Source organism: Homalodisca vitripennis, chromosome 6 (assembly GCF_021130785.1).
Source record: "Homalodisca vitripennis isolate AUS2020 chromosome 6, UT_GWSS_2.1, whole genome shotgun sequence".
NCBI lineage: Eukaryota > Metazoa > Arthropoda > Insecta > Hemiptera > Cicadellidae > Homalodisca > Homalodisca vitripennis.
In genome coordinates, this window is record NC_060212.1 from 31,844,251 (window position 1) to 31,863,964 (window position 19,714).

Below are 19,714 nucleotides of genomic sequence, written 5' to 3' on the forward strand. Positions count from 1 at the left end.
ATTTTTTAGAAATACACGTTTGCATTATTACTAATAGTTATGTAGGACACGTTTCTTCAATTCACCTTTGGAAAAAAAAAATACTATCTCAGTTTCCAAAAAAATATTTTTAACGTCAGTTCAACGTTCGCTTATGTGTTCATATCCATTACAATTCTTGGAATTTTGAAAACTTTACGCATAGGCCTAGGTACAAACCTATCAATTCTAGTGTACGTAGTGTTCGAGATTTTAGAAATCTCGATTTTGAGAAAAATAAAAAATATTAAAAATAATTGCAAAATTTAAAAACCTCATATAGGCTATGGATTTTCTAATTTCAAAACTGCAATCTGCAATACTTGAGGGGTTTCGCGATCATTGCCCAACTCGCACTCCGAATCACACCGTGGCGACTTAATTAACCCAACAATAAAACGGACTTATGCAAACGAACGCGTTCACTAACGCCTAACGAGGTTAGCGACATGTGCGCCAGCGCGGGATGGCATTAGGCTAATAGAAAGTAAGTTACGGCTGGAGACAGTGACAAGGAGGACTATTTGCATTGGACCCTCCCCGACCACACGCACGCACGCGCACCGCCCGCAGCCCGCCATAGCTCATACACTCACAGATTATACCCTTTCACAACCTCTAAACATACTCATTTCCTCATACCGCACACAGTCCCACAGCAAGCGATATGGCAACCGACTGTACATGGTATGAACTGGATACACGGGGATAAGCTTAGTGTAGAGTACTATCGTCCTATCGTATTCCTACACCTTAATTAAAAAAAATGGAAAAATCACGTTACACAGCCCTTTTACGATGTTTTGTACATATTACTCGCTTGAAACCCTTTAACAAATACAAATATGTTGAAATTCAAAACTGTAAATTAAACAGTATGTACCAAAATTATGAATTTTTAGGCTAAACAGGCATTTTTAGGCTTAGCCAGACTTGTGTAGATGGTTTGCTCTAAATATCAATGTGTGTTCCAGCTGCTGACGCTAAGAGACCCCAAAAGGTCACCTTGTGACTCCGATGATCCCGTGAACCACAGAACTCTCCTGCCGCCTCCACTCATCTCCGACACTGACAAGACTGGTGAGCCAATTTCTCTAATTAGCAGCCCACATTTAATATTTCAGAACGTTTTATAGGAGTTTAAAGTTATGCTTTTTTCAATCAAATAGCCTAACTTAAACTAATACTGGACTCTTGATAGTAAATTGTTCTTAATGTTTCAGGCTACAGTTGTTCGTGTCCACCCTTCGAGTGTGTCTGCTCCTCCCGAGTGTGCTCCGGGCAGTTGGTACACCCGCAGAGCAGTTGGGATGGCTACTGGCTAGGGGACACCCCCGCGGCTCACCCTCTGCCGCAGGACACACCCGAGCACTATTTCGAGGGCAACCCGGCCACACCGCTCTCTTACGACTTCAACATCTGCAACGATCTCTTCCAGCCCGAGGAAATCTTCCAGCTGGACCAACCCCTGAGGACGAACGATCTCACCGTACCCGCGGAACCCACTTCTAAGTCTCCCACCACTCTTCTGGATCTCGGCAGCGGCACAATCCACCGCAGCAGTTTGAAGACGGAGCCCGAACCCTACTGGATGCTCCCCGGAGCCTCCATGAGCCTGGAGGACAGCAACAGCAGCTGTCGGTTACCTCAGTGTTCTCCGGAGTCGTTGTCCCAGACCCCGCTGGAGGACAACACCGCGTGTTCCATCACCAGGCCTCAGTACTCCCCGGACTACGTGCAACGAGTGAATTTAGGCTTTATGAACTTTCATTTTGAGGATAAAGACAATGCGTATTCCAAGTTCCAAGCAGAGGACCAGTCCAGAATGTTCCCCTACGACGAAGCCAGGTACCAGAACTGCGCGGAACCCCTGATGACCCCTAGTCTTCCCGGTGAGGAGTACCCACCTTGTGTTCCCACTCAGGAATCCCGCCTCCCGGGACCCTACCACGACCCGGTCCCGGGTCCCGAGTGTTACCCAAGACCCTCACACTTCCTGCCCGACCAAAGCAACAGCTCCCAGGAAGACCCTTCCCTCGCGTACCCTCAAGCCACACCCGCACTCCACGACTCCAACTTCTTCCAGGCGTTCCAGTACCAGAACAACAACTACTTCCAGCACCTACCGCACCACTAGTGTTAGTCTGTAAATAAATAATTAATTGTACAAACTATTTAAATACAAATTACGCTTTTTAGTTTTCTTTAAAGTTATTCACTTCAAACCTTTTCCTGTCACTGAAATAGCCTTCGGGATTAAGGCATGACTTCCGCCTCAGAGACCGTTCTTCATGTTAACCCTCAAGCTGGTGGTGTCTGCTCTTGTACTGGCACCCTATTTTTAGCCGTTTGTAAGAATTACATTAAACCGTTATATACATCTAAAACTTCTTCAGATATACAACTTATTATATATCACTGTTTTTAGAATATTCCAAATAACAATAATAAATTATATTAATTAATATTCTCTTATTTACAAAAAAAGATTTCTGTGTTTGAATGCGCTAGATATGAATTTTTTAATACTTTATAAATTTGCACTATCCTACCATATATGTATGAAAGATTTATACAAAATCCAAAATATACAAAAGAAGCACGATTTAATCCTTGCCCAAAATATATACAGTTTTATAAGTTTTAGCTTAAAGAATTTTGACTTTTTAACTTTAGCGTAAAATCTACCAACATTGTATTTTCAGCTTCTTGTACAATTGCTTTACAAAACTGAAAATCATCCTATATACAACTTATTATGCACCATTATTTTTTTGAAAACTAAAGAACTAATATTTGCTTATTATTGTTGCTAACGTTTTTTTATTCACAAAACGTTTAACCTTGAACTAACCTGATAAGGATGTCGGTTCCAATTCAGCTAATAGTTCTCTCAAATCACTAGATTTATTCCTAAAATTAAGCGTGACTTCATCAGCCATGTTACTAATAACCAAAACAAAATATAAACTAAAAATAAATCAATTAGACAAACACCAAAACACAACGACAGCAGAAGTAACTAATAAGACAGTCGGCCCGGTCAGCTGGTCACAGTCAAAACAGTTGTTCGCACAAGATGTTTCTTCTAATCGTAGGGCCTACATAGAGGAATAAAGTTTGATTTATTGAGTAATAATATACCTCAATCGAAAGCTCGATTGATATTGATATATGATTATTCTGCCATCGATTGGTATTCGGTTTTAAACCGAAACATCGAAAATACTCAAATAATAACCGATTTCCAAAATGTCTGCTTAGGAAACAAACAACCAATTCTTCACAGTCACAGTCATGAATTTTGCTGTGGATTTTAATGAAATAATGAAGTTTATTCCGCAAACAATACAACTGACAAACATGGCAATGGTGGAATATACTTACTGTTTCCAGTAAGCTGAAATAATAATATTAATACTGTAATATTAATTACAGTAAATTGAGTTCAGTACAGTATAATCATAACAATTGACGTGCAGCTTTACAGTGTTTGTGGCGTGTATTGTTGTGGGGCAGACGAACATTAGATAAGATAAGGTTGACAGATAATAATACTTACAGTGAACCTAAGCTAAGATTCTTTTCAATAGATATTATTGTTTATGAAAATTCATTTACGATGTTATTTTATTTCACATATAAAGTAACATAGTATCATATTTAATTCAAAGCCTTCTGCGTGATGTCCTGTCATGTCGCCAAATCGCCTCCAAATAGACTTAAACAAGCAACCCTTCAAGTAGGTCTAGAGGCACGAATCACCTGGCATTACTTGTTGTTTCTTAGTTTTTGTTTTTATTGATTGTCGTGCGCTTGATTAATCTATAATTTCATCATTAATAATTATCTTCGCCTCTGGGATTTACCTCAAACTGAAGAGGAACGTTTTTATTGGCAGAATACATGTGGCGATCGGGAGTAGCGGCGACTGGTGGCGATGCGTTCAACTAAATTCTCGTCGACATCGCTTCCTGACGGGAAGCAGAATACGACAACCGTTCGTCGTAAATTGGTTAAATAAAGCCTGTTCCTTTTAATACTGCAATTTATTTTGGTCCACGATAAGGAAAACTCGTCCAAAAATAGTGGCTTCCAAAGACCAAAGTAGGCCTACTAGATTTTCTCTCCGACCTCGGGACTCCAAAATTGCGATAGGTCCCATAAGAAATGCATTGCAGAAAACACATGATCCTAATTCGAAAAGCTTGTAAAATATAATAAACTGTTCTATGTAAACATTATAACATAACAGCACAACCACATATGTAATTAGATTAAGTAGTATTAAAATTGTCTTTGCAGTTATAGTATTAAAGCATTGAGTAAGCTTAAAAGTAACTCCAATTCTTACTTTAACTTTTTCTGTAATCAATCACTCTTGATCACAGAAGTTATCCAAAATAATAAAATTGGATCAGATCGGTACAACTCTATTAGGATGTAATTGTAAAGTGAAATGCATTTTATAGCATATATTTTAGTATTTCTTTCAAGTAGCCTTTCTTCTTCTTCTATGGGGCGGACTATTACCATGCACTTAAGCCTCAGGGGCCTTTTGTGCACCACGGAATCACACCATGAGGCCTAGCAGTTCCACAAACCACCGAAAACAGCCTTACCATGGCAGTGCTCCATGTGGGTGCCCAGCCTAGAGCCACCCATGTTCAAAACAACCTCGTTCCTCGATTCGTGGCGATACATGAGCGCAGGCTTAGTAACTAACACCCAGCACCAAGTACTTTTAACATTGCTATTAGTTTTTGACATAACACGTTACTTAAAGTTTTAATAAATAGAGTAAACCGTTAACAATGTTTACAAACATTTCAGATAATGTCAATTTCTTAAATAATTAAAATAAATCACCACTATCACACAACTATCTATGAATAAAGATCGGATAGGTACACCTCGTAAAATATCAAGTACAGTAACCATTCCCGAATTCGTGTAAGATACAAAGCACTGGGCGTCCAAGTAGTTCGAGTAACGTCCACAAGAATGCACCACCAACTGGACAGCTATCTTCTAGATATTTCTGACACAATAGGACACCACTCAAAGGCTTTGGAGAGATACAAACACACCCCCGCCACTCTGAAGCCATTATTTAACTTATCCAAAGACTGATGTACAAAATCAGCAGCGGCGGAGATGGTTCTCCGACCCCTCCTAAAACCATGCTGATACCCAGACAAAAGATTGTTTTGTGTGAAAAAGAATTTAAGTCTCACCAAGATAAATTTCTCAATCAATTTACCAAAAGTGGATGTTAGGGAAATCGGCCTGTAATTTTCTACAAGGTTCTTAGGACCCTTCTTATAAAGTGGCCTAACTACTGTCAATTTCAAACATTGCGGAAAAATCCTATCATTAAAAACACTTTGTATTAAAAATAGAAGTATATGAATCAGCTCGTATTTACATCCAAAGCCTTTGATCGGGTAAATCATGGTACTCTCTTGAAAAAACTTGTTCAATATGATGTGCGTGTTTATATGGTTAAACTTATTAAATCTTATTTGGGTGATAGAATTCAGTATACTGAAGTGTTATTTGATGATGGTGAGATGCTTGGGAAATTTAAGTCTGACTCTAGAATAATTGATATAGGTGTCCCTCAGGGTTCAATTCTGGGTCCTTTCCTGTATATAGTGTATGTCAATGACTTTCCTAGAGTTGAAAATGTTTTTATGACAATGTATGCTGATGATGTAAGTGGCATGTGCTGGGCTAATAATTTAGAGAGTTTGATAGATGTTCTTGGGAATTTTGTTAATACTGCAAAGTCTTATTTTAAAGACCTTAAATTAGTTCTTAATAGTAATAAAACTGAGATGGTTTCTTTTGGTTTAACTTCGGCAGGATTGAATGTGTCAGTCACATCAGATAACGGGGTTGAATTAACAAGTAATGATTGTGTTAAGTTTCTTGGTCTATTCATAGACAAATGTTTTTCCTGGACAAATCACATTAATCATGTAAGGTCAAAATTGCTGTCAGGAATATTTTTGTTGAGACGTCTTTCTGTTTATTTTGATATTGTAACTCTAAGGAGAGTGTACTTTGGGGTGATATATCCCTTTATCTCTTATGGTTTGTTGTTGTGGGGATGTACCTTTAATTGCCATGTTGAAAAAATCTTTGTCCTTCAAAAGAAGGCACTAAGAGTTATGTCTAAGGTAGATTCAAGGAGGACAATTGTAAAGACTTGTTTGTTAAGTATGACATAATGACTATTTATGCTATGTATATTTTCCAGGTAGTTGTACTTGTAAAAGAAGATGAAGTCTATACAATGTTAGGCTCTAATATACACAATCACAACACAAGGCAGAGATCTGATTTTTACAGACTGAGGCAAAATTACTCTCGAACTGAAAACAGCCCCTTTATTAAGGGAGCAATTTTTTATAACAGGCTTCCCAATCATCTGAAACAATTAACGGGGCAAAATTTTAAAACAGGACTGAAAAAGTGGCTAATAAGTAAAGCACCATATTCTTTAAATGATTTGGCCTGAACTTCAAAATTGTGTAGGTAAAGTAGGCTTCATTATTAATTTATTTTAGATCCTAGCTCAATTATTTGCATGTGCTGTTTTGCATCTGTATGTACGATATTGCATGTTTTATTTTATTTCATGTATTATGTTAATGATTTGCTAGTTTAGCTTGTATTATAGGCTATTGTATGCATATGTATTTATAATTATAATTGACTGCTTGTTTGACTATGTGGCATGTATTATGTTTCAGACAATAAATGAAAAAAAAAAACAATTAACACAGTATAACAGCTGATAAACCAAGTAAAACACAGCTGATGATAAGAAAACGAGTGGCGGTTTTTCGCAAAACTGGAATTGCACGATATACTCGTATCTTGGGAGTAGCGGTTATGGGTAAAATATAGCATATCGCTCTAGTGACAGCTGAAGCCGTGCCAGAAATTGGAGTAAGTTACAGTATTTATATTGGGAGGAAGTTGTATGACAACATTAATATGAAAATATACTTGGGCCTAAAATAAAGCCTTGAGTGGCCTCAAATTTTACAAAATAATATGATTTCTGTCTGTCAATAACCTCACCTATTTTTCAGTCATTTTATTGGAATTTCCCAAACTCTACTATTTCAACCTTACCTATAGACTCTTTGATTGAAATAGGATTTTAAATTATTTCGGATAACACTTGTTGCCCTGAATCCTTCCATTACTTATTATAAAAACATCTATATTCATCAATATGACAATTAAAAACCCTCTGTTGAATTATAAAATATGTATGTTGTTTTAAGATGATGGAAGGTTTAAAAGGATAACAGGATTTTGGACATTTGACATCGTTATGTTACAAAAGGTATAACACGACGTTTCGAGAAGTGGAATCTATCCTCTTCGTCAGGTGGGAGAGGTATTATTACATACAAAATTAAAGAACGGAAAGAAGAAAAAAGGACAAGAAATGGGTTCAAACATACCAAGCACAAGTCATGAGTGTGAGAATCACAATCACACATCACACCAGTAAAGGCGAAAGTGGAATACTAACAAGAATATGGATGTCAGCTCTTTCATCGGCATCCTATTTTCTGAACTGTTGTGTATTGATTCTGTAAACTGTAAGCACATGTACTGTATACAATATTTCCAAAGCCATGTTCCTACCTTATGCTGGATGTACCTACGCTTAGCATGCAATTTTCACAATCATTGTATGTAGTTAGAGCACTTATGATATAATATGATGGACCGTATAGTATTTTCAAACGGAAGTGGACATATTATTTCAGTGTCCATGGTAAAGAGGATCAGAGGTTAAGCAAAACTGTGACTGGCTCTTATTTCAGGTTTTGCACAATTTGGAGCTTCTGGTTCGAATGAATTATATCTCTGAAGCAAATATTTATGAGGAGATAGACAAGTTGTAGTCTATCAAGATCTTCTTAGCCATGTATTAGTAGTTAAGTTCATCTCTTACACTGGCTGGGATGGTTCTTGAAGAGAGAGCAACGCTCTAGATCTTCAACTGAGAACGCTGTAGTACAGTGACAGCTGGAATCTGGACCTGATGAGACAAAACAACGTCGAAACAGCTTCACTAAGCGAAGCATCTGTTCCTATTCTCGACCAAGCTTTCGCAAGGTGGTGCTTCACTACCTTAGCGGCCATATCTAATGGTGCACTCTCCCTTTCTTAAAGCGGAGGAAGGTGAGGTGTCTTTCAACCAAACTGAGCCACTGTGTGGACTGAAGTATTGCTATCAATTTTCTTATCACCAATGGTTTAAGCTTTGCAATGTCAGTTTGATTTGTTCCAAACAGTAATGTAACTCTCTGTTTACTATTCTTACCTCTCTGGCAGGTGTCACATTTAAAAGTTACAGTTTTGTTAAGAAAATACTGGTAAAAAGGACATGTTTCGTCAGCATAAAATATATTGTCAGGCATGTATCCATTGACTAGATCAGACAGTTTTTCCTACCACTCTGTACACACATTGTCATTGACACTATTTTTATTAATTTTTTCAGGAGCTATCACTTATATGTTTTGAAGCCAACCGTTGTTAGCTTGAAAGTCAGGTTTATTTAATTGCGTGGTAAACTGTGCTGCATTTTCTTTCAAAATTGGGCCCCTTACAGGAAGAGTTTTAACCACTGAAAGACACTTCCATCTACGTCATTGAATTTGGGTCCTATCATTCTCTTGCTCAGAGCTCTTCGGCATTTATATTTTTCAATATGGTCAAGAGAGTACTCTTTGGTATACAAAACTCCTCTGTAATGTCACTTTTTTTCTTATTACCGATGTCCTCAATTCACTGAGCTAACTTAAATTCACTCAAGTCACGAAAAGGTCCTAATCAAACTGAGGTAGGAGTGGTGATTCACCACTGACAACAACAGAAAACAAAAGAGTGTTGGTCGAGGGGGTTCAAGTCATGACAAGATTCGCTGTGTTGATAAACAACATGTTCGCAAAATTAATGGTAACATTCATTACATTGAGGTTATTTACTTTAAACCTTTGATATATAGAGGTAAAATTAGCATTGAAGTGAATGGCACATCCAAAAGGAATGATAAATCTTTGATTTATAAAAGAATCAAGGCTCCACTGTTATATGAAATGATGAATCTTCTCTGATTATACTTTTTAGCTTGATACAATTAAAACCCATGATACAGTTATGGTTAGTTGACACTATTTTAAGAAGCATATCTGACGGTTTAGTTTTAATTGCTTGAAAAAATGCTTTTAGTGACGACTGTACAAGTCATACGTGTTAATGTGTGATTTTAAAATTTGAAAAAAGTCGTAAAAGTGATGAGCAATGGTGGAGGGCCCATGACTAGTCGAAGTGAAGAAAATAGTGAAACAGTGCAGGAATTAGTAACAGAAGACAAACTATTAACTGTAGAAAATATCAGCAAGGAATTAGGAATAAGTTCAGTTCACAAATTGTGACTGATGATTTGGATTTGAAATGTTTCTACAGTTTGTACTGAAATTGCTTTCACCTCAGTAAGAGAAGCTATTTCAGCTGCTCAAGATCTCATCCAAAAATACTCTGCAAATAATTTATTTTTGGTTTCCAAAAATCAGATAAGAGCTGAAAGAATGTCGATTCAAGATGTAGAAGATGCAACAACCTTTTAAATTCCAAAAACAGACATCAAAACCTGTTTCCAGCTGTGGAAAAGGTCCTGGGTAAAGTATGTGGCATCAGGAAGGATCAGTTTTAATATCAAACCCATTAGTCAAACTTTTTTTATAACGCCTATCAGGAGACTTTTTGATAAAATTAGTTTATCAATCAAGCTGTTAAACAATACCCATTAGCAGGATAGCTGTCCAAAATCTATTTGAAGCTATCCTTATATGATAGATTCATTGCTCCCCTTATGGATTATTCTCATATTACAAATAAACAAACTAGAATGGTGTAAAAATATAAGATTGCCCAAATGTGCCTTGATCGGGATATGTAGTATTTACCAGTTCAAAGATTAAACTGCAGTCCAAACTATTATGGCAATTTCCAAACTGTTGCGTCCTTAGTTAAGACTTAGCACTGAAATATGTGGTCATCCTTAGATTGCTGACCTTTTGGGTGTTAAAAAAATCACAAATCAGGAACAAGTTAAGGTAAAAAAAGATACCTACATTGCTGAAATCCCTGAGTTTTCTTCTTTAATTGTGAAGTATAAAGTGATATCTTCTCTTTTTTAACTATGCAAATCCATTTAATGTCACTTTTTTTGAACAAAAATATGAAAATTCATGAATAGTTTTTTTACAAAAAGAAAAGAAGTCTCCTTTTATATATTTTTAAAACACACAAAACGTTATACTTACATATAAGTACAATTTTGTTGAATTTGAAATTTTTTTGTGAATTTATGATGTCAGCCAGATTGGGCATTTTTAGACAAAAATAAACATAAAATGCGTCACCAGCTGTTGCTCTGAGAACACGCTGATGTAATAGAGTGCACTTTTTCTGGTGGAGATTTGTGTTACTAACAACACAACAGATGTTGTATTACGCAACACACGGTAACAACGTAAAATGACACTTCACTACATTAAAATTACATAATCCACATTCTTCAGGAGTTTTGGCGTTCCAGATGCCGTAAGAGACGAACACTCATCATAATTAAAGGATGTTACCAAGTACAGAATCAAATTCCTGCATAAGTCAGGAGAGTATACATTTTTTTTTAAGTAGATAATAAAGTTCCAAACAAAACGATTTTCAGTAAATCACCTTTCTAAGGTCCAAGTGTGGATCAACAGTATTGCAAAATTTTAGAAAAAAAGAAAAGGAAAATGAATCAGACACAATAATATAATAATATATTGTGGTAGACATTTATTTCAGAAATAATTACAACTATCTGTAAAAATCTAACAATTTTAACCTTATTTGATTAAATATAAAATTAATTTACTTACATTTATTTAGAGAACATCACATACGGAGCGAGTCAATATAATTGGTACAAAACAATCTTAAAATAGTGACTAAACAAGGGCTAAACACGTAACACGCTTAATAAAACACGACGTCTCATGTGTAAGAAAATATACATTACTATTTACATATGAATGTACAGTGCTGTGCATATTACATATATATTTAAGTACACTTGCTACGATACGGTGCTGACGTGAACTAAAACGTATTGTCTTAATTGAGAAAATCTGGTGGAAATCGTAAAATTGTACATTATGTATTACATTAACTTGTACTACAAAAGCGTCTACTGAAATGTTCAATTTAAATGTACTAAAAGCACACTGTAAGCAAATACTAACGGCAGGAAAGCAAAAACAGAACTACGTATTAAATAACCTACAGTTACGTATCAGTTATGTAGCTCTCACCTACTTAACTGATTATAATACAAAATTATTTTTTAACGTATTTTATGTTTGAAGATTTTTAAAGCAAAATATGTGGACAGACGGAAGTAATATCAAAAAATCACTCATTGACATTACAGACTAGATATATTATGATCTCTACAAATCTGTATACATAGTACATTAAGAAAAAAATAAACCCACAGTTAATTCATAAACTTTTAATTATGTACAGAGTTTATTCATGTATCTTACACAGTCGTAATTATAAGAAACCATCACATTAGACTTGTGTCGGAGCGAAAGTTTCCGAGGTGTTCTCTCAGTGAATAGCTTACAATCTACTGCTGATGAGCGACACAGCAACGTATCACAGGGTTGTCTGTAAACGAAATATACAACCATTGCTGTGCATATTTACACACATTTACAATATTTACATACTCTCAACTATCACTACTTGTCAATAATGATTGTGATGGTTCGGGAACTACAAATCTGAGGACATTAAAGCCACGTATATTATAATTCACTTTCAAACCGTTTTGCACTAACCTAGGAAACTATATATTGTCTAAGAAAACCTACAAACTAAATAATACACCGACCAGTGGAAGCCGCGGTTTTCGAACAGGTAAACGATTCAATTGAGAACGAACATTTGTACCGCTCGGAAGTAAAACAAATAGAATGCCGGACACCTTATATTACACGTTTAAAACAAACACAGAATTTAACAATATTATTATTTATATTATCGTATCTCTTAATATTGTGTTCTACGCTACAGGTTTGTGTTGTAAAGATGAAGAAACGGATTGCTCCATATCAGGTACCTAATTTACTAAGTGGTACTTAATCACTGTAAACTACTGTACACTTGGTTCTTGGCCTACAATATAAACTGCGAGATCAAAAACAATGATAACAAGACGCGTACTACATCTATAAATAAAAACATCAAGTAAATAACTACTCACTCTATAAACTCGCAGATTTATTATTGTACAATCAATTATTAGACAATCGCACGAAACATTAGTCATTACATTTAGATGAGATTTAGCTGAGAGAGTGTTTCTAATTTAATTTTATGAATATTATATCCAAACCATTGGTAGCCCCTTAGTGCAAAATTACTTACAAGTTAAGAAATTATTTATCCAGCAGGCATTGAGTGCTGTAAAAAATATGTATGGAACATTAGTCTTCAATTACAATGACCATAACATCTTAGCCCGGAGAAAACAAACAGTGATTATTTCATTTCTTATAGTGTGAGTTTCAAGATTATTTCATTTCCTATGAATGTATTGACACCAATAGAAACCTTTTAGAGATATAATAATATGAGCTATCTTGTTGCTTTCATACTGTGACATCATTACCTGTTGAAACAAGCCTTTGTTTTGGCCGACAGGCTATCTTGGCAGATTTAGAAATAAAATAATAAGACCTTTTATAAAATTAATACTATATCTTATCATAGAAATATTTGGAAATTTATTGAGAAAAAATTATATATATATGATATGTTTTTCTTTGCATTTATGTATTTTTACAATGAAACTATCTGAAACATAGTAATTTTTTTTTTTTTCAGTGTTATCCATCTCGTATAACTGTTTGTAATTTTCGTTTTATTCCACAAATTATATATTTATTATAAACTACATAAAATTTGGAAGCTAAGATTTTTTATTTTCTCGAAAATTGCACAGTTTTTCAGCACAGTCCCCACTTTTCTATATTTTTTCTATAAATTTATGAACAAGCAATACAAATTTAATATTTAAAAAAATAATCTATGACAGTATAGTAAAATTCTTCTTTTCTTTCTGAAAACAGAATCATTAAAATACTAATATTAACCCTCGACTGATAATAAGAAACTCCCAGAATGATACACTGGTTTTTGTATTTGCACAGAATATTTTTCGGATATTAAAAAGAAATATGTGTTAAATGCTAATTAATAAGTGTTATATATAAATTTTTTGTTAGAAACCAGAAAAATGTGAAATAACACAAATATGCATTTATTATAGTATTGTTTTTTATTTGGACGTAAATTGAAAAATGTGTATTGAATACTTTTTGTTTTCAGTAATCTGATGAATTCTTTGGGCAAGACGAATATCAGATAATGATGAATTGTTTTCACTATTACTATCCATTTTCACAACCCTACTCACACTCCACTAGTTTATAATCATCCAGACTACCTGATAAAGAAATATCATCATGTACTTTATTTGCTATATGTCACTTTCATCATCAGAACTAGTTTTTTCATCATCCGATAGTTCACGCATATAATGTGAACAACGAGGATCACACATTTCACAACATAACAATCAAATAATTATAAACAACTAGCCTACATAATAGCCTAGCAACAAAGAACGTCAAGGCCGTGCAGCACGTTACCAGCTGACAACGAGTAATATTACGAATATAAACTATATAAAATGAATTGCTATTTATGAGTAGAGGATTCGATTGGTGCAAGTTATGTCTTTATAACTTTAACAGTTTTCGTGTAATAATAGTGGAAAGTTGACCGACGGCTGTGCCGTCTTTATCAGTTCATAAGCGGTATTGATGAACGTCTGTGCCGTCGGTCATCAATTTGAGGGTTAATGACATGATGTATATTAATATACATTTACATGTTTTGTAATTTTTTACACAGACTCAAAATGATAAAAAAAGGCCTGCCAATAATTAGTTAAATTTATGTTTATTGGTTTAAACTTAAGTTCAAATGTTCCATACATACTTTTTTATAATACTTTCCCTTATCAGATAAAAGCATTCCTGAACATTCAAACATAATAATGTACTAACAAATTATCACCGATTTGGAAATCATACGTATGAAATTTAATTACAAACACACTCTTGATTAAATCTCATCTAAACATTTTACTGGCTACTTCTATAATAAATACAATATTTAATGTGAACAGCCATGGAATATTTCAAATCTCACTTCAAACATAACCCATACATTATTTGGAAGTAAACAATGACAAGCTTTTCTGAACAAAAGCCTCAATAACTGCTACTGTGGTACAGATAAAACACATTTTTATACGGTAGTTTAAAAAGTGGTATAGAATTGAAGTACACAAAGAACAACAGTAACTTATATTATGTATTTCGTTTTATATAACTCAACAGCTGCATTGAGGAAAGTTTGAACATAGTAAATGTAATAAGGATATTTCGCTTTAACAAAAGGATCGTCTTGAGCTATTTCGCTACAGTTACAATAAAACTACATTACATCTAGAACACAGATGAATAAAACAAAATTTAACAGACTTGTTAAATACACTGAATCATTCTTAATACAACACACATAGAACTGCCACTCCATAGAGGGTATGATAACAAAAGATTAAAATTTACAGAAAGAAAACAAGACTATAATATTGTACAGAGTTGCAAATGTTTGTGAAAACTAGTTGTAAAGCTCTAATTGTAAAAATATACAAAGACAAAAACTTACACTTAGAATGAAAAGTTTTTTTGAATTGCAGGTGTAGTATTTTTAGCAAATTCATTTTGAAGTTCAAATTGAAACGGTGGCTTATTACAATGAAGTAAAAACTAACACCTTTTCTAAAAAAAAATACTTAAAAACAAGGGCAAGTGGGGAATGTTTGAGTTTTTTTAGAGCTCAAAACCCACAAACGCTTCATGTTTTAGGTTTCCAAATGTCGGGAGTTCACGTTTTGTGTCAGTGCGTGAGTGGTGTTGTGCAGATTTAAGATGCTATGAACAACTCAAACAAATACAACAGCATAGTTTATTTTTTAAACTTAACTAGTACAACTATACCACTAATTAAACGAACATTGACATTATGAATAAATTAAAATATTGTTGTAGTATTCATGTTGAGACGTCATATAAAATTAAAATGAATAACAGACACGATTTCTTAAAGTAATTTAAATTACATGTAACACAACGCATTATGTATCACCTGGAACTAATACAACAGATGAACTATCACACTTAAGTGATTTTCTTGCACTGCCCCTGAAAAAAGAACAAAACGTAATGAAATATTTTATTAAATGACTCATGTTTAGAATTTAAAATTTTAGGTTTTTGTACACGTATTTATGAATTAAACATTTATGTTGATTTGACCCATTGGCCTAGTAGTTTTTCTGGTGCTGCATGGACCTGAACTAGCAATTAATTTTGCTGAAAGTGTAAAGGTTTCGTATAATTTTTATAGAAACCTAACTAATTAAGTTATTACCATGGTTAATTTACCATCATGTTTCTAAGAAACTAGGCTACATTTTACAACTATAAAATTAATTTTTATTTAGTTTTAAATTTACTAATAATGTTAATTATAACAAAAATGTTGGGTTTTTTATGTAAAAAAACTTGAGTTTTAATTTTTTTCACTATTAAAATTATTTATTATCTAAAAACTGAATATATATTATTGTTCAGTAACTCCTTGTCATGAAAAATAAATTATATTAACATTTTTAATTGAACTTTTATTATTTAAAAACATTATATTTGAGTACTCATCAAGTGCAGTTTTTCCATCAGTTTGCACTGGTCGCAGATTTTGTAGCATTCACACACAGAACTACACTAAAAAAATACACTGTAAAAATAAAATAAAAATAATAAATAACAAAATAAAACTTCACAAACAAACGAAAAACTACGTTGTTTCTATTTTGCATGCTAGCCTTTAGCCTTGCAACAAAACAAAATTTTACCGAACATCACAAATAAATATTTAAATGGATTTTATAAAACTACTGTAACAAACTTTCAATAATATTGTCAGAAGTGCTAGCCGTAATTTTAGACATAACATAATCAATCAGAGATTTTTTCGAGAACGCGAGCAACATAGTCTAGCCTTGCCGCCACTTGCATTTGTATATAGTAGAATTTAGTTAGTTATTTATTTTATTGTGACGCTTTCAATCCAGCAATGCTGGTCAATGAAGAAGACATCAGGTATCAGGTAGTATCAACACAAAATAAGCACTGGTAAAAGATTACAATTATTGAAAAAAGTAATATTTTTCTGCCATAGTTGGCACAGCTGAACTCACCAACAACTCAAAAGGTCTGCAGAAAGTATTGGCATACCATCTAACAGGAAAAACTATAAATACTTTAAATAGTACATCGCAACGTCACCAGATCGTGCTGCGCACGTGAGTCCAGGTTCGGTCCGTGCATCTGCACATGGTATATACGTGAGTCTAGACCAATGGGTTAAAGATCTACGTACAAATTAAAAGTAACATTATTCCATCAAAATATCAACAATACGAGGTCTGTCCATAAAGTATCCGACCGCCACCAGTAGGCGGCCGCGGTGTAGCAGACTGGCTCGAACTGGTTATTGGAGGGGAGAGGCGAGCCTACTCCTTCCCATATTAGGCATTGAATACGATCCGGTCACTCAGTGAGTCACAGCGCTCTGTTCTGTACAGTACTGCCGTGTGTGTGCGTGTCGCATTTCAATATGACTGAACGTATTAAGCAGCACATTTGCATTAAATTTTGCCAAAAACTTGGCCATTCAGCATCAGAGACGATTTAGGCGGTTTAAAAATGGCCACATATCAGTGGAGAGTGATGACCGATCTGGCAGGCCTTCAACAGCCAGAAACGCTGAAAATGTTGAACATGTTCGTGCAGCAATTAATGAAAACCGTCGATTGACTGTCTGAGAGCTGGAAGAAGATTTAGGAATACCAAAATCGTCAGTTTGTAACATTTTACACGAAGATTAAAAAATGAACCATGTTTCGGCAAAATTTGTTCCTCGGCTGCTGACAGAAGACCAAAAGAACTGTCGACTTGAAATTGCACAAGTACGTATGTGTACATACCTGAGGCCTAGGCGCTGCAGCCGCTGCTGGACTGGGAGTGGTGGGTCAGGACAGTGAGAGGCTTCACCTTCACTCTGTAGAACTTGGTACCTTTGGCCACGTTGTAACGATTCACCGGCTGTTCGAACATGATTATTTTTAGTCATATTAGGAAATACAAAATACACTTCAGTGGTTACACAGAAAAGAATTGAATATACAGTAAATAAAATAATTATTGTTATAACTTCATAGTGATCACTTTAACAAAGACATGTACACATCAAAGAGAGATTCAAAACAATGTTCTAAGACACAGCTTATATTTTATAATATTACAATGTTAAAATACTCCAATGTATAAAGTACTGCTTTTTTTTCAAAATAAAATATTAAAAATAATACATTTAAAATACAAAACCAAACAATCTAGAAATTTATATTCGGAATACTAAAAGGTTCTGACAGATCATTAAACAGATTTTTGAGCATTATCGAATTACATTTTTGAATTTGTTGTACATGTTTTGAGGCATTAGCAAATTGACTGTGTTGTGTTTTACTAGACCTCCTACAATGCTCTATTGCAATGAACCCTTAGTTTGAAAAAACACACCTCCTAGAAATGTTATGAAACAAGAATGTTTTTGAAATTATTAGAATGTACCTTTCTATATTAAAGCGTTAAAGTTTGATTTCCAATAAACTGTCCTGTTAAAACAATTATTTCAGGGTCTAATTAGGACAAAGTTATTTTTATATAATTAACAAGTGTCTGTAAAGCTGAGATATTTTGATTAAAAATGTTTTTTTTATTTATTTAAGTGGGGTTTAGAAACAGAATTGTTGGGGATTAACCACCACGCCCGATATATGCCATGTTACTGTAGTTTGGCGAACAACCGCCACACCTGATATATGCCATGTTACTGTAGTTTGGCGAACAACCGCCACACCTGATATATGCTGTGTAACTGTAGTTTGGCGAACAACTGCCACGTCCGAAATATGCTGTGTAACTGTAGTTTGGCGAACAACCACCACACCTGATATATGCTGTGTAACTGTAGTTTGGCGAACAACCGCCACACCTGATATATGCTGTGTAACTGTAGTTTGGCGAACAACTGCCACGTCCGAAATATGCTGTGTAACTGTAGTTTGGCGAACAACCACCACACCTGATATATGCTGTGTAACTGTAGTTTGGCGAACAACCGCCACACCTGATATATGCTGTGTAACTGTAGTTTGGCGAACAACCGCCACACCTGATATAATATGCTGTGTAACTGTAGTTTTGTGAAGAACCACCACACCTGATATATGCTGTGTAACTGTAGTTTGGCGAACAACCGCCACACCTGATATAATATGCTGTGTAACTGTAGTTTTGTGAAGAACCACCACACCTGAGTTTACTCGTTTTCATATTATCAGCTGTTACTTTGTTATTTGTGTTTTATTATGTTAGAAATGTCTAGAAGATAGCTGTTCAGTTGGTGGTGCAGTCTTAAATAACGTGTTTAACACGTTATGTCAGAAACTCCTAAAATTGAGAAAAATATTCGGCCCTGAGGGGACTTATTATGTAACTAAGGTCGGTGCTTGGGTGTCGCCATGAATTCATGAATGCAGCGGTTACAGTCATCTATTACTGTTTTTGTTTAAAAGTATCACATTTTCATCAGCCTTGGAGCAAGAGATGTCTGAAACCTTAAAATAATTGAAGAATAGGCCTAGTAGTTGTAGACAGAGTAAACCATCCACAGAACTAGCCACAAAGATGCGTCACATACCTGAGGTGTAACAAGCCCAGTGTTTGTTTCATCTAGACTTTCACACGCAGACTGTTGAGGTGTTGGTTGACTCGTTTCAGGTGTTTCCCGGATGGAAATATTCTCTATTCGTTTTACCAGACGACTGAAGTTAGCAGCATCAAGATTCTGTTTGAAATCCATGAAACAGAGTCTATGTCTTAATGGCTGCTTTGGGATTTTATTTAACAACAGAATTGCACAGATGCTCCTGTGCACTGTTGGATATCAACAATATTGGCTGCTGTTGACATATTATCCCAGACACAATCCGGTACAGTTGGGGTATACCTTCTATGTCAGGATGGCAATAATAGGCAAACTTAAATGCTTGAGAAACATTATTTATTAACCCTTTGACTGGTAGATTTTTGAAGTGAAAACTTCTTTAGGCGCGTTGAGCGTTTTGGTAGAGGGTAAAATCCTCGGTTCGCGTCACCGACATGCTAATGATACTAACCTGCATGAAAAAGTCAGTCTTGCTGTGTTTTTTAACCGTAGACTTGGCCGCGGACTACTAACCTGCATGAAAAAGTCAGTCTCGCTGTGTTAAAACTGTCCCGGCGGAGTATGAAAACAGACTGCGAAAATCAGTGACCTTTACGGCTTCCTCTCTCGC

At 35.0% G+C, this 19,714-nt stretch overlaps 2 protein-coding genes across 6 annotated transcripts in view; one reads left to right on the forward strand and one right to left on the reverse strand.

Annotated features, from left to right (window-relative positions):
* LOC124364210 overlaps positions 1–2,221 on the forward strand; it is a 31,454-nt gene extending 29,233 nt beyond the window's left edge. Inside the window, exons 6-7 of the mRNA XM_046819521.1 lie at positions 993–1,098; positions 1,242–2,221. Of these exons, the coding sequence (XP_046675477.1) occupies positions 993–1,098; positions 1,242–2,155 (1,020 nt within the window). The 3' untranslated portion in view covers positions 2,156–2,221. The remainder of the gene's footprint in view (positions 1–992; positions 1,099–1,241) is intronic.
* Positions 2,222–10,880: 8,659 nt separating this feature from the next.
* LOC124364211 (RB1-inducible coiled-coil protein 1-like) overlaps positions 10,881–19,714 on the reverse strand; it is an 86,442-nt gene continuing 77,608 nt past the window's right edge. For 3 of the 5 annotated variants that reach the window (XM_046819525.1, XM_046819523.1, XM_046819524.1), the window contains exons 23-25: positions 19,078–19,224; positions 17,300–17,417; positions 14,539–15,452 (exon numbers count right to left, since the gene is read on the reverse strand). In XM_046819525.1, coding sequence (XP_046675481.1) covers positions 17,307–17,417; positions 19,078–19,224 — 258 coding nt within the window. In that variant the 3' untranslated portion in view covers positions 14,539–15,452; positions 17,300–17,306. Of the gene's footprint in view, positions 11,782–14,538; positions 15,453–17,299; positions 17,418–19,077; positions 19,225–19,714 lie in introns of those variants that run through there. The other 2 variants (XR_006922589.1, XM_046819526.1) reach the window with 2 other exon arrangements.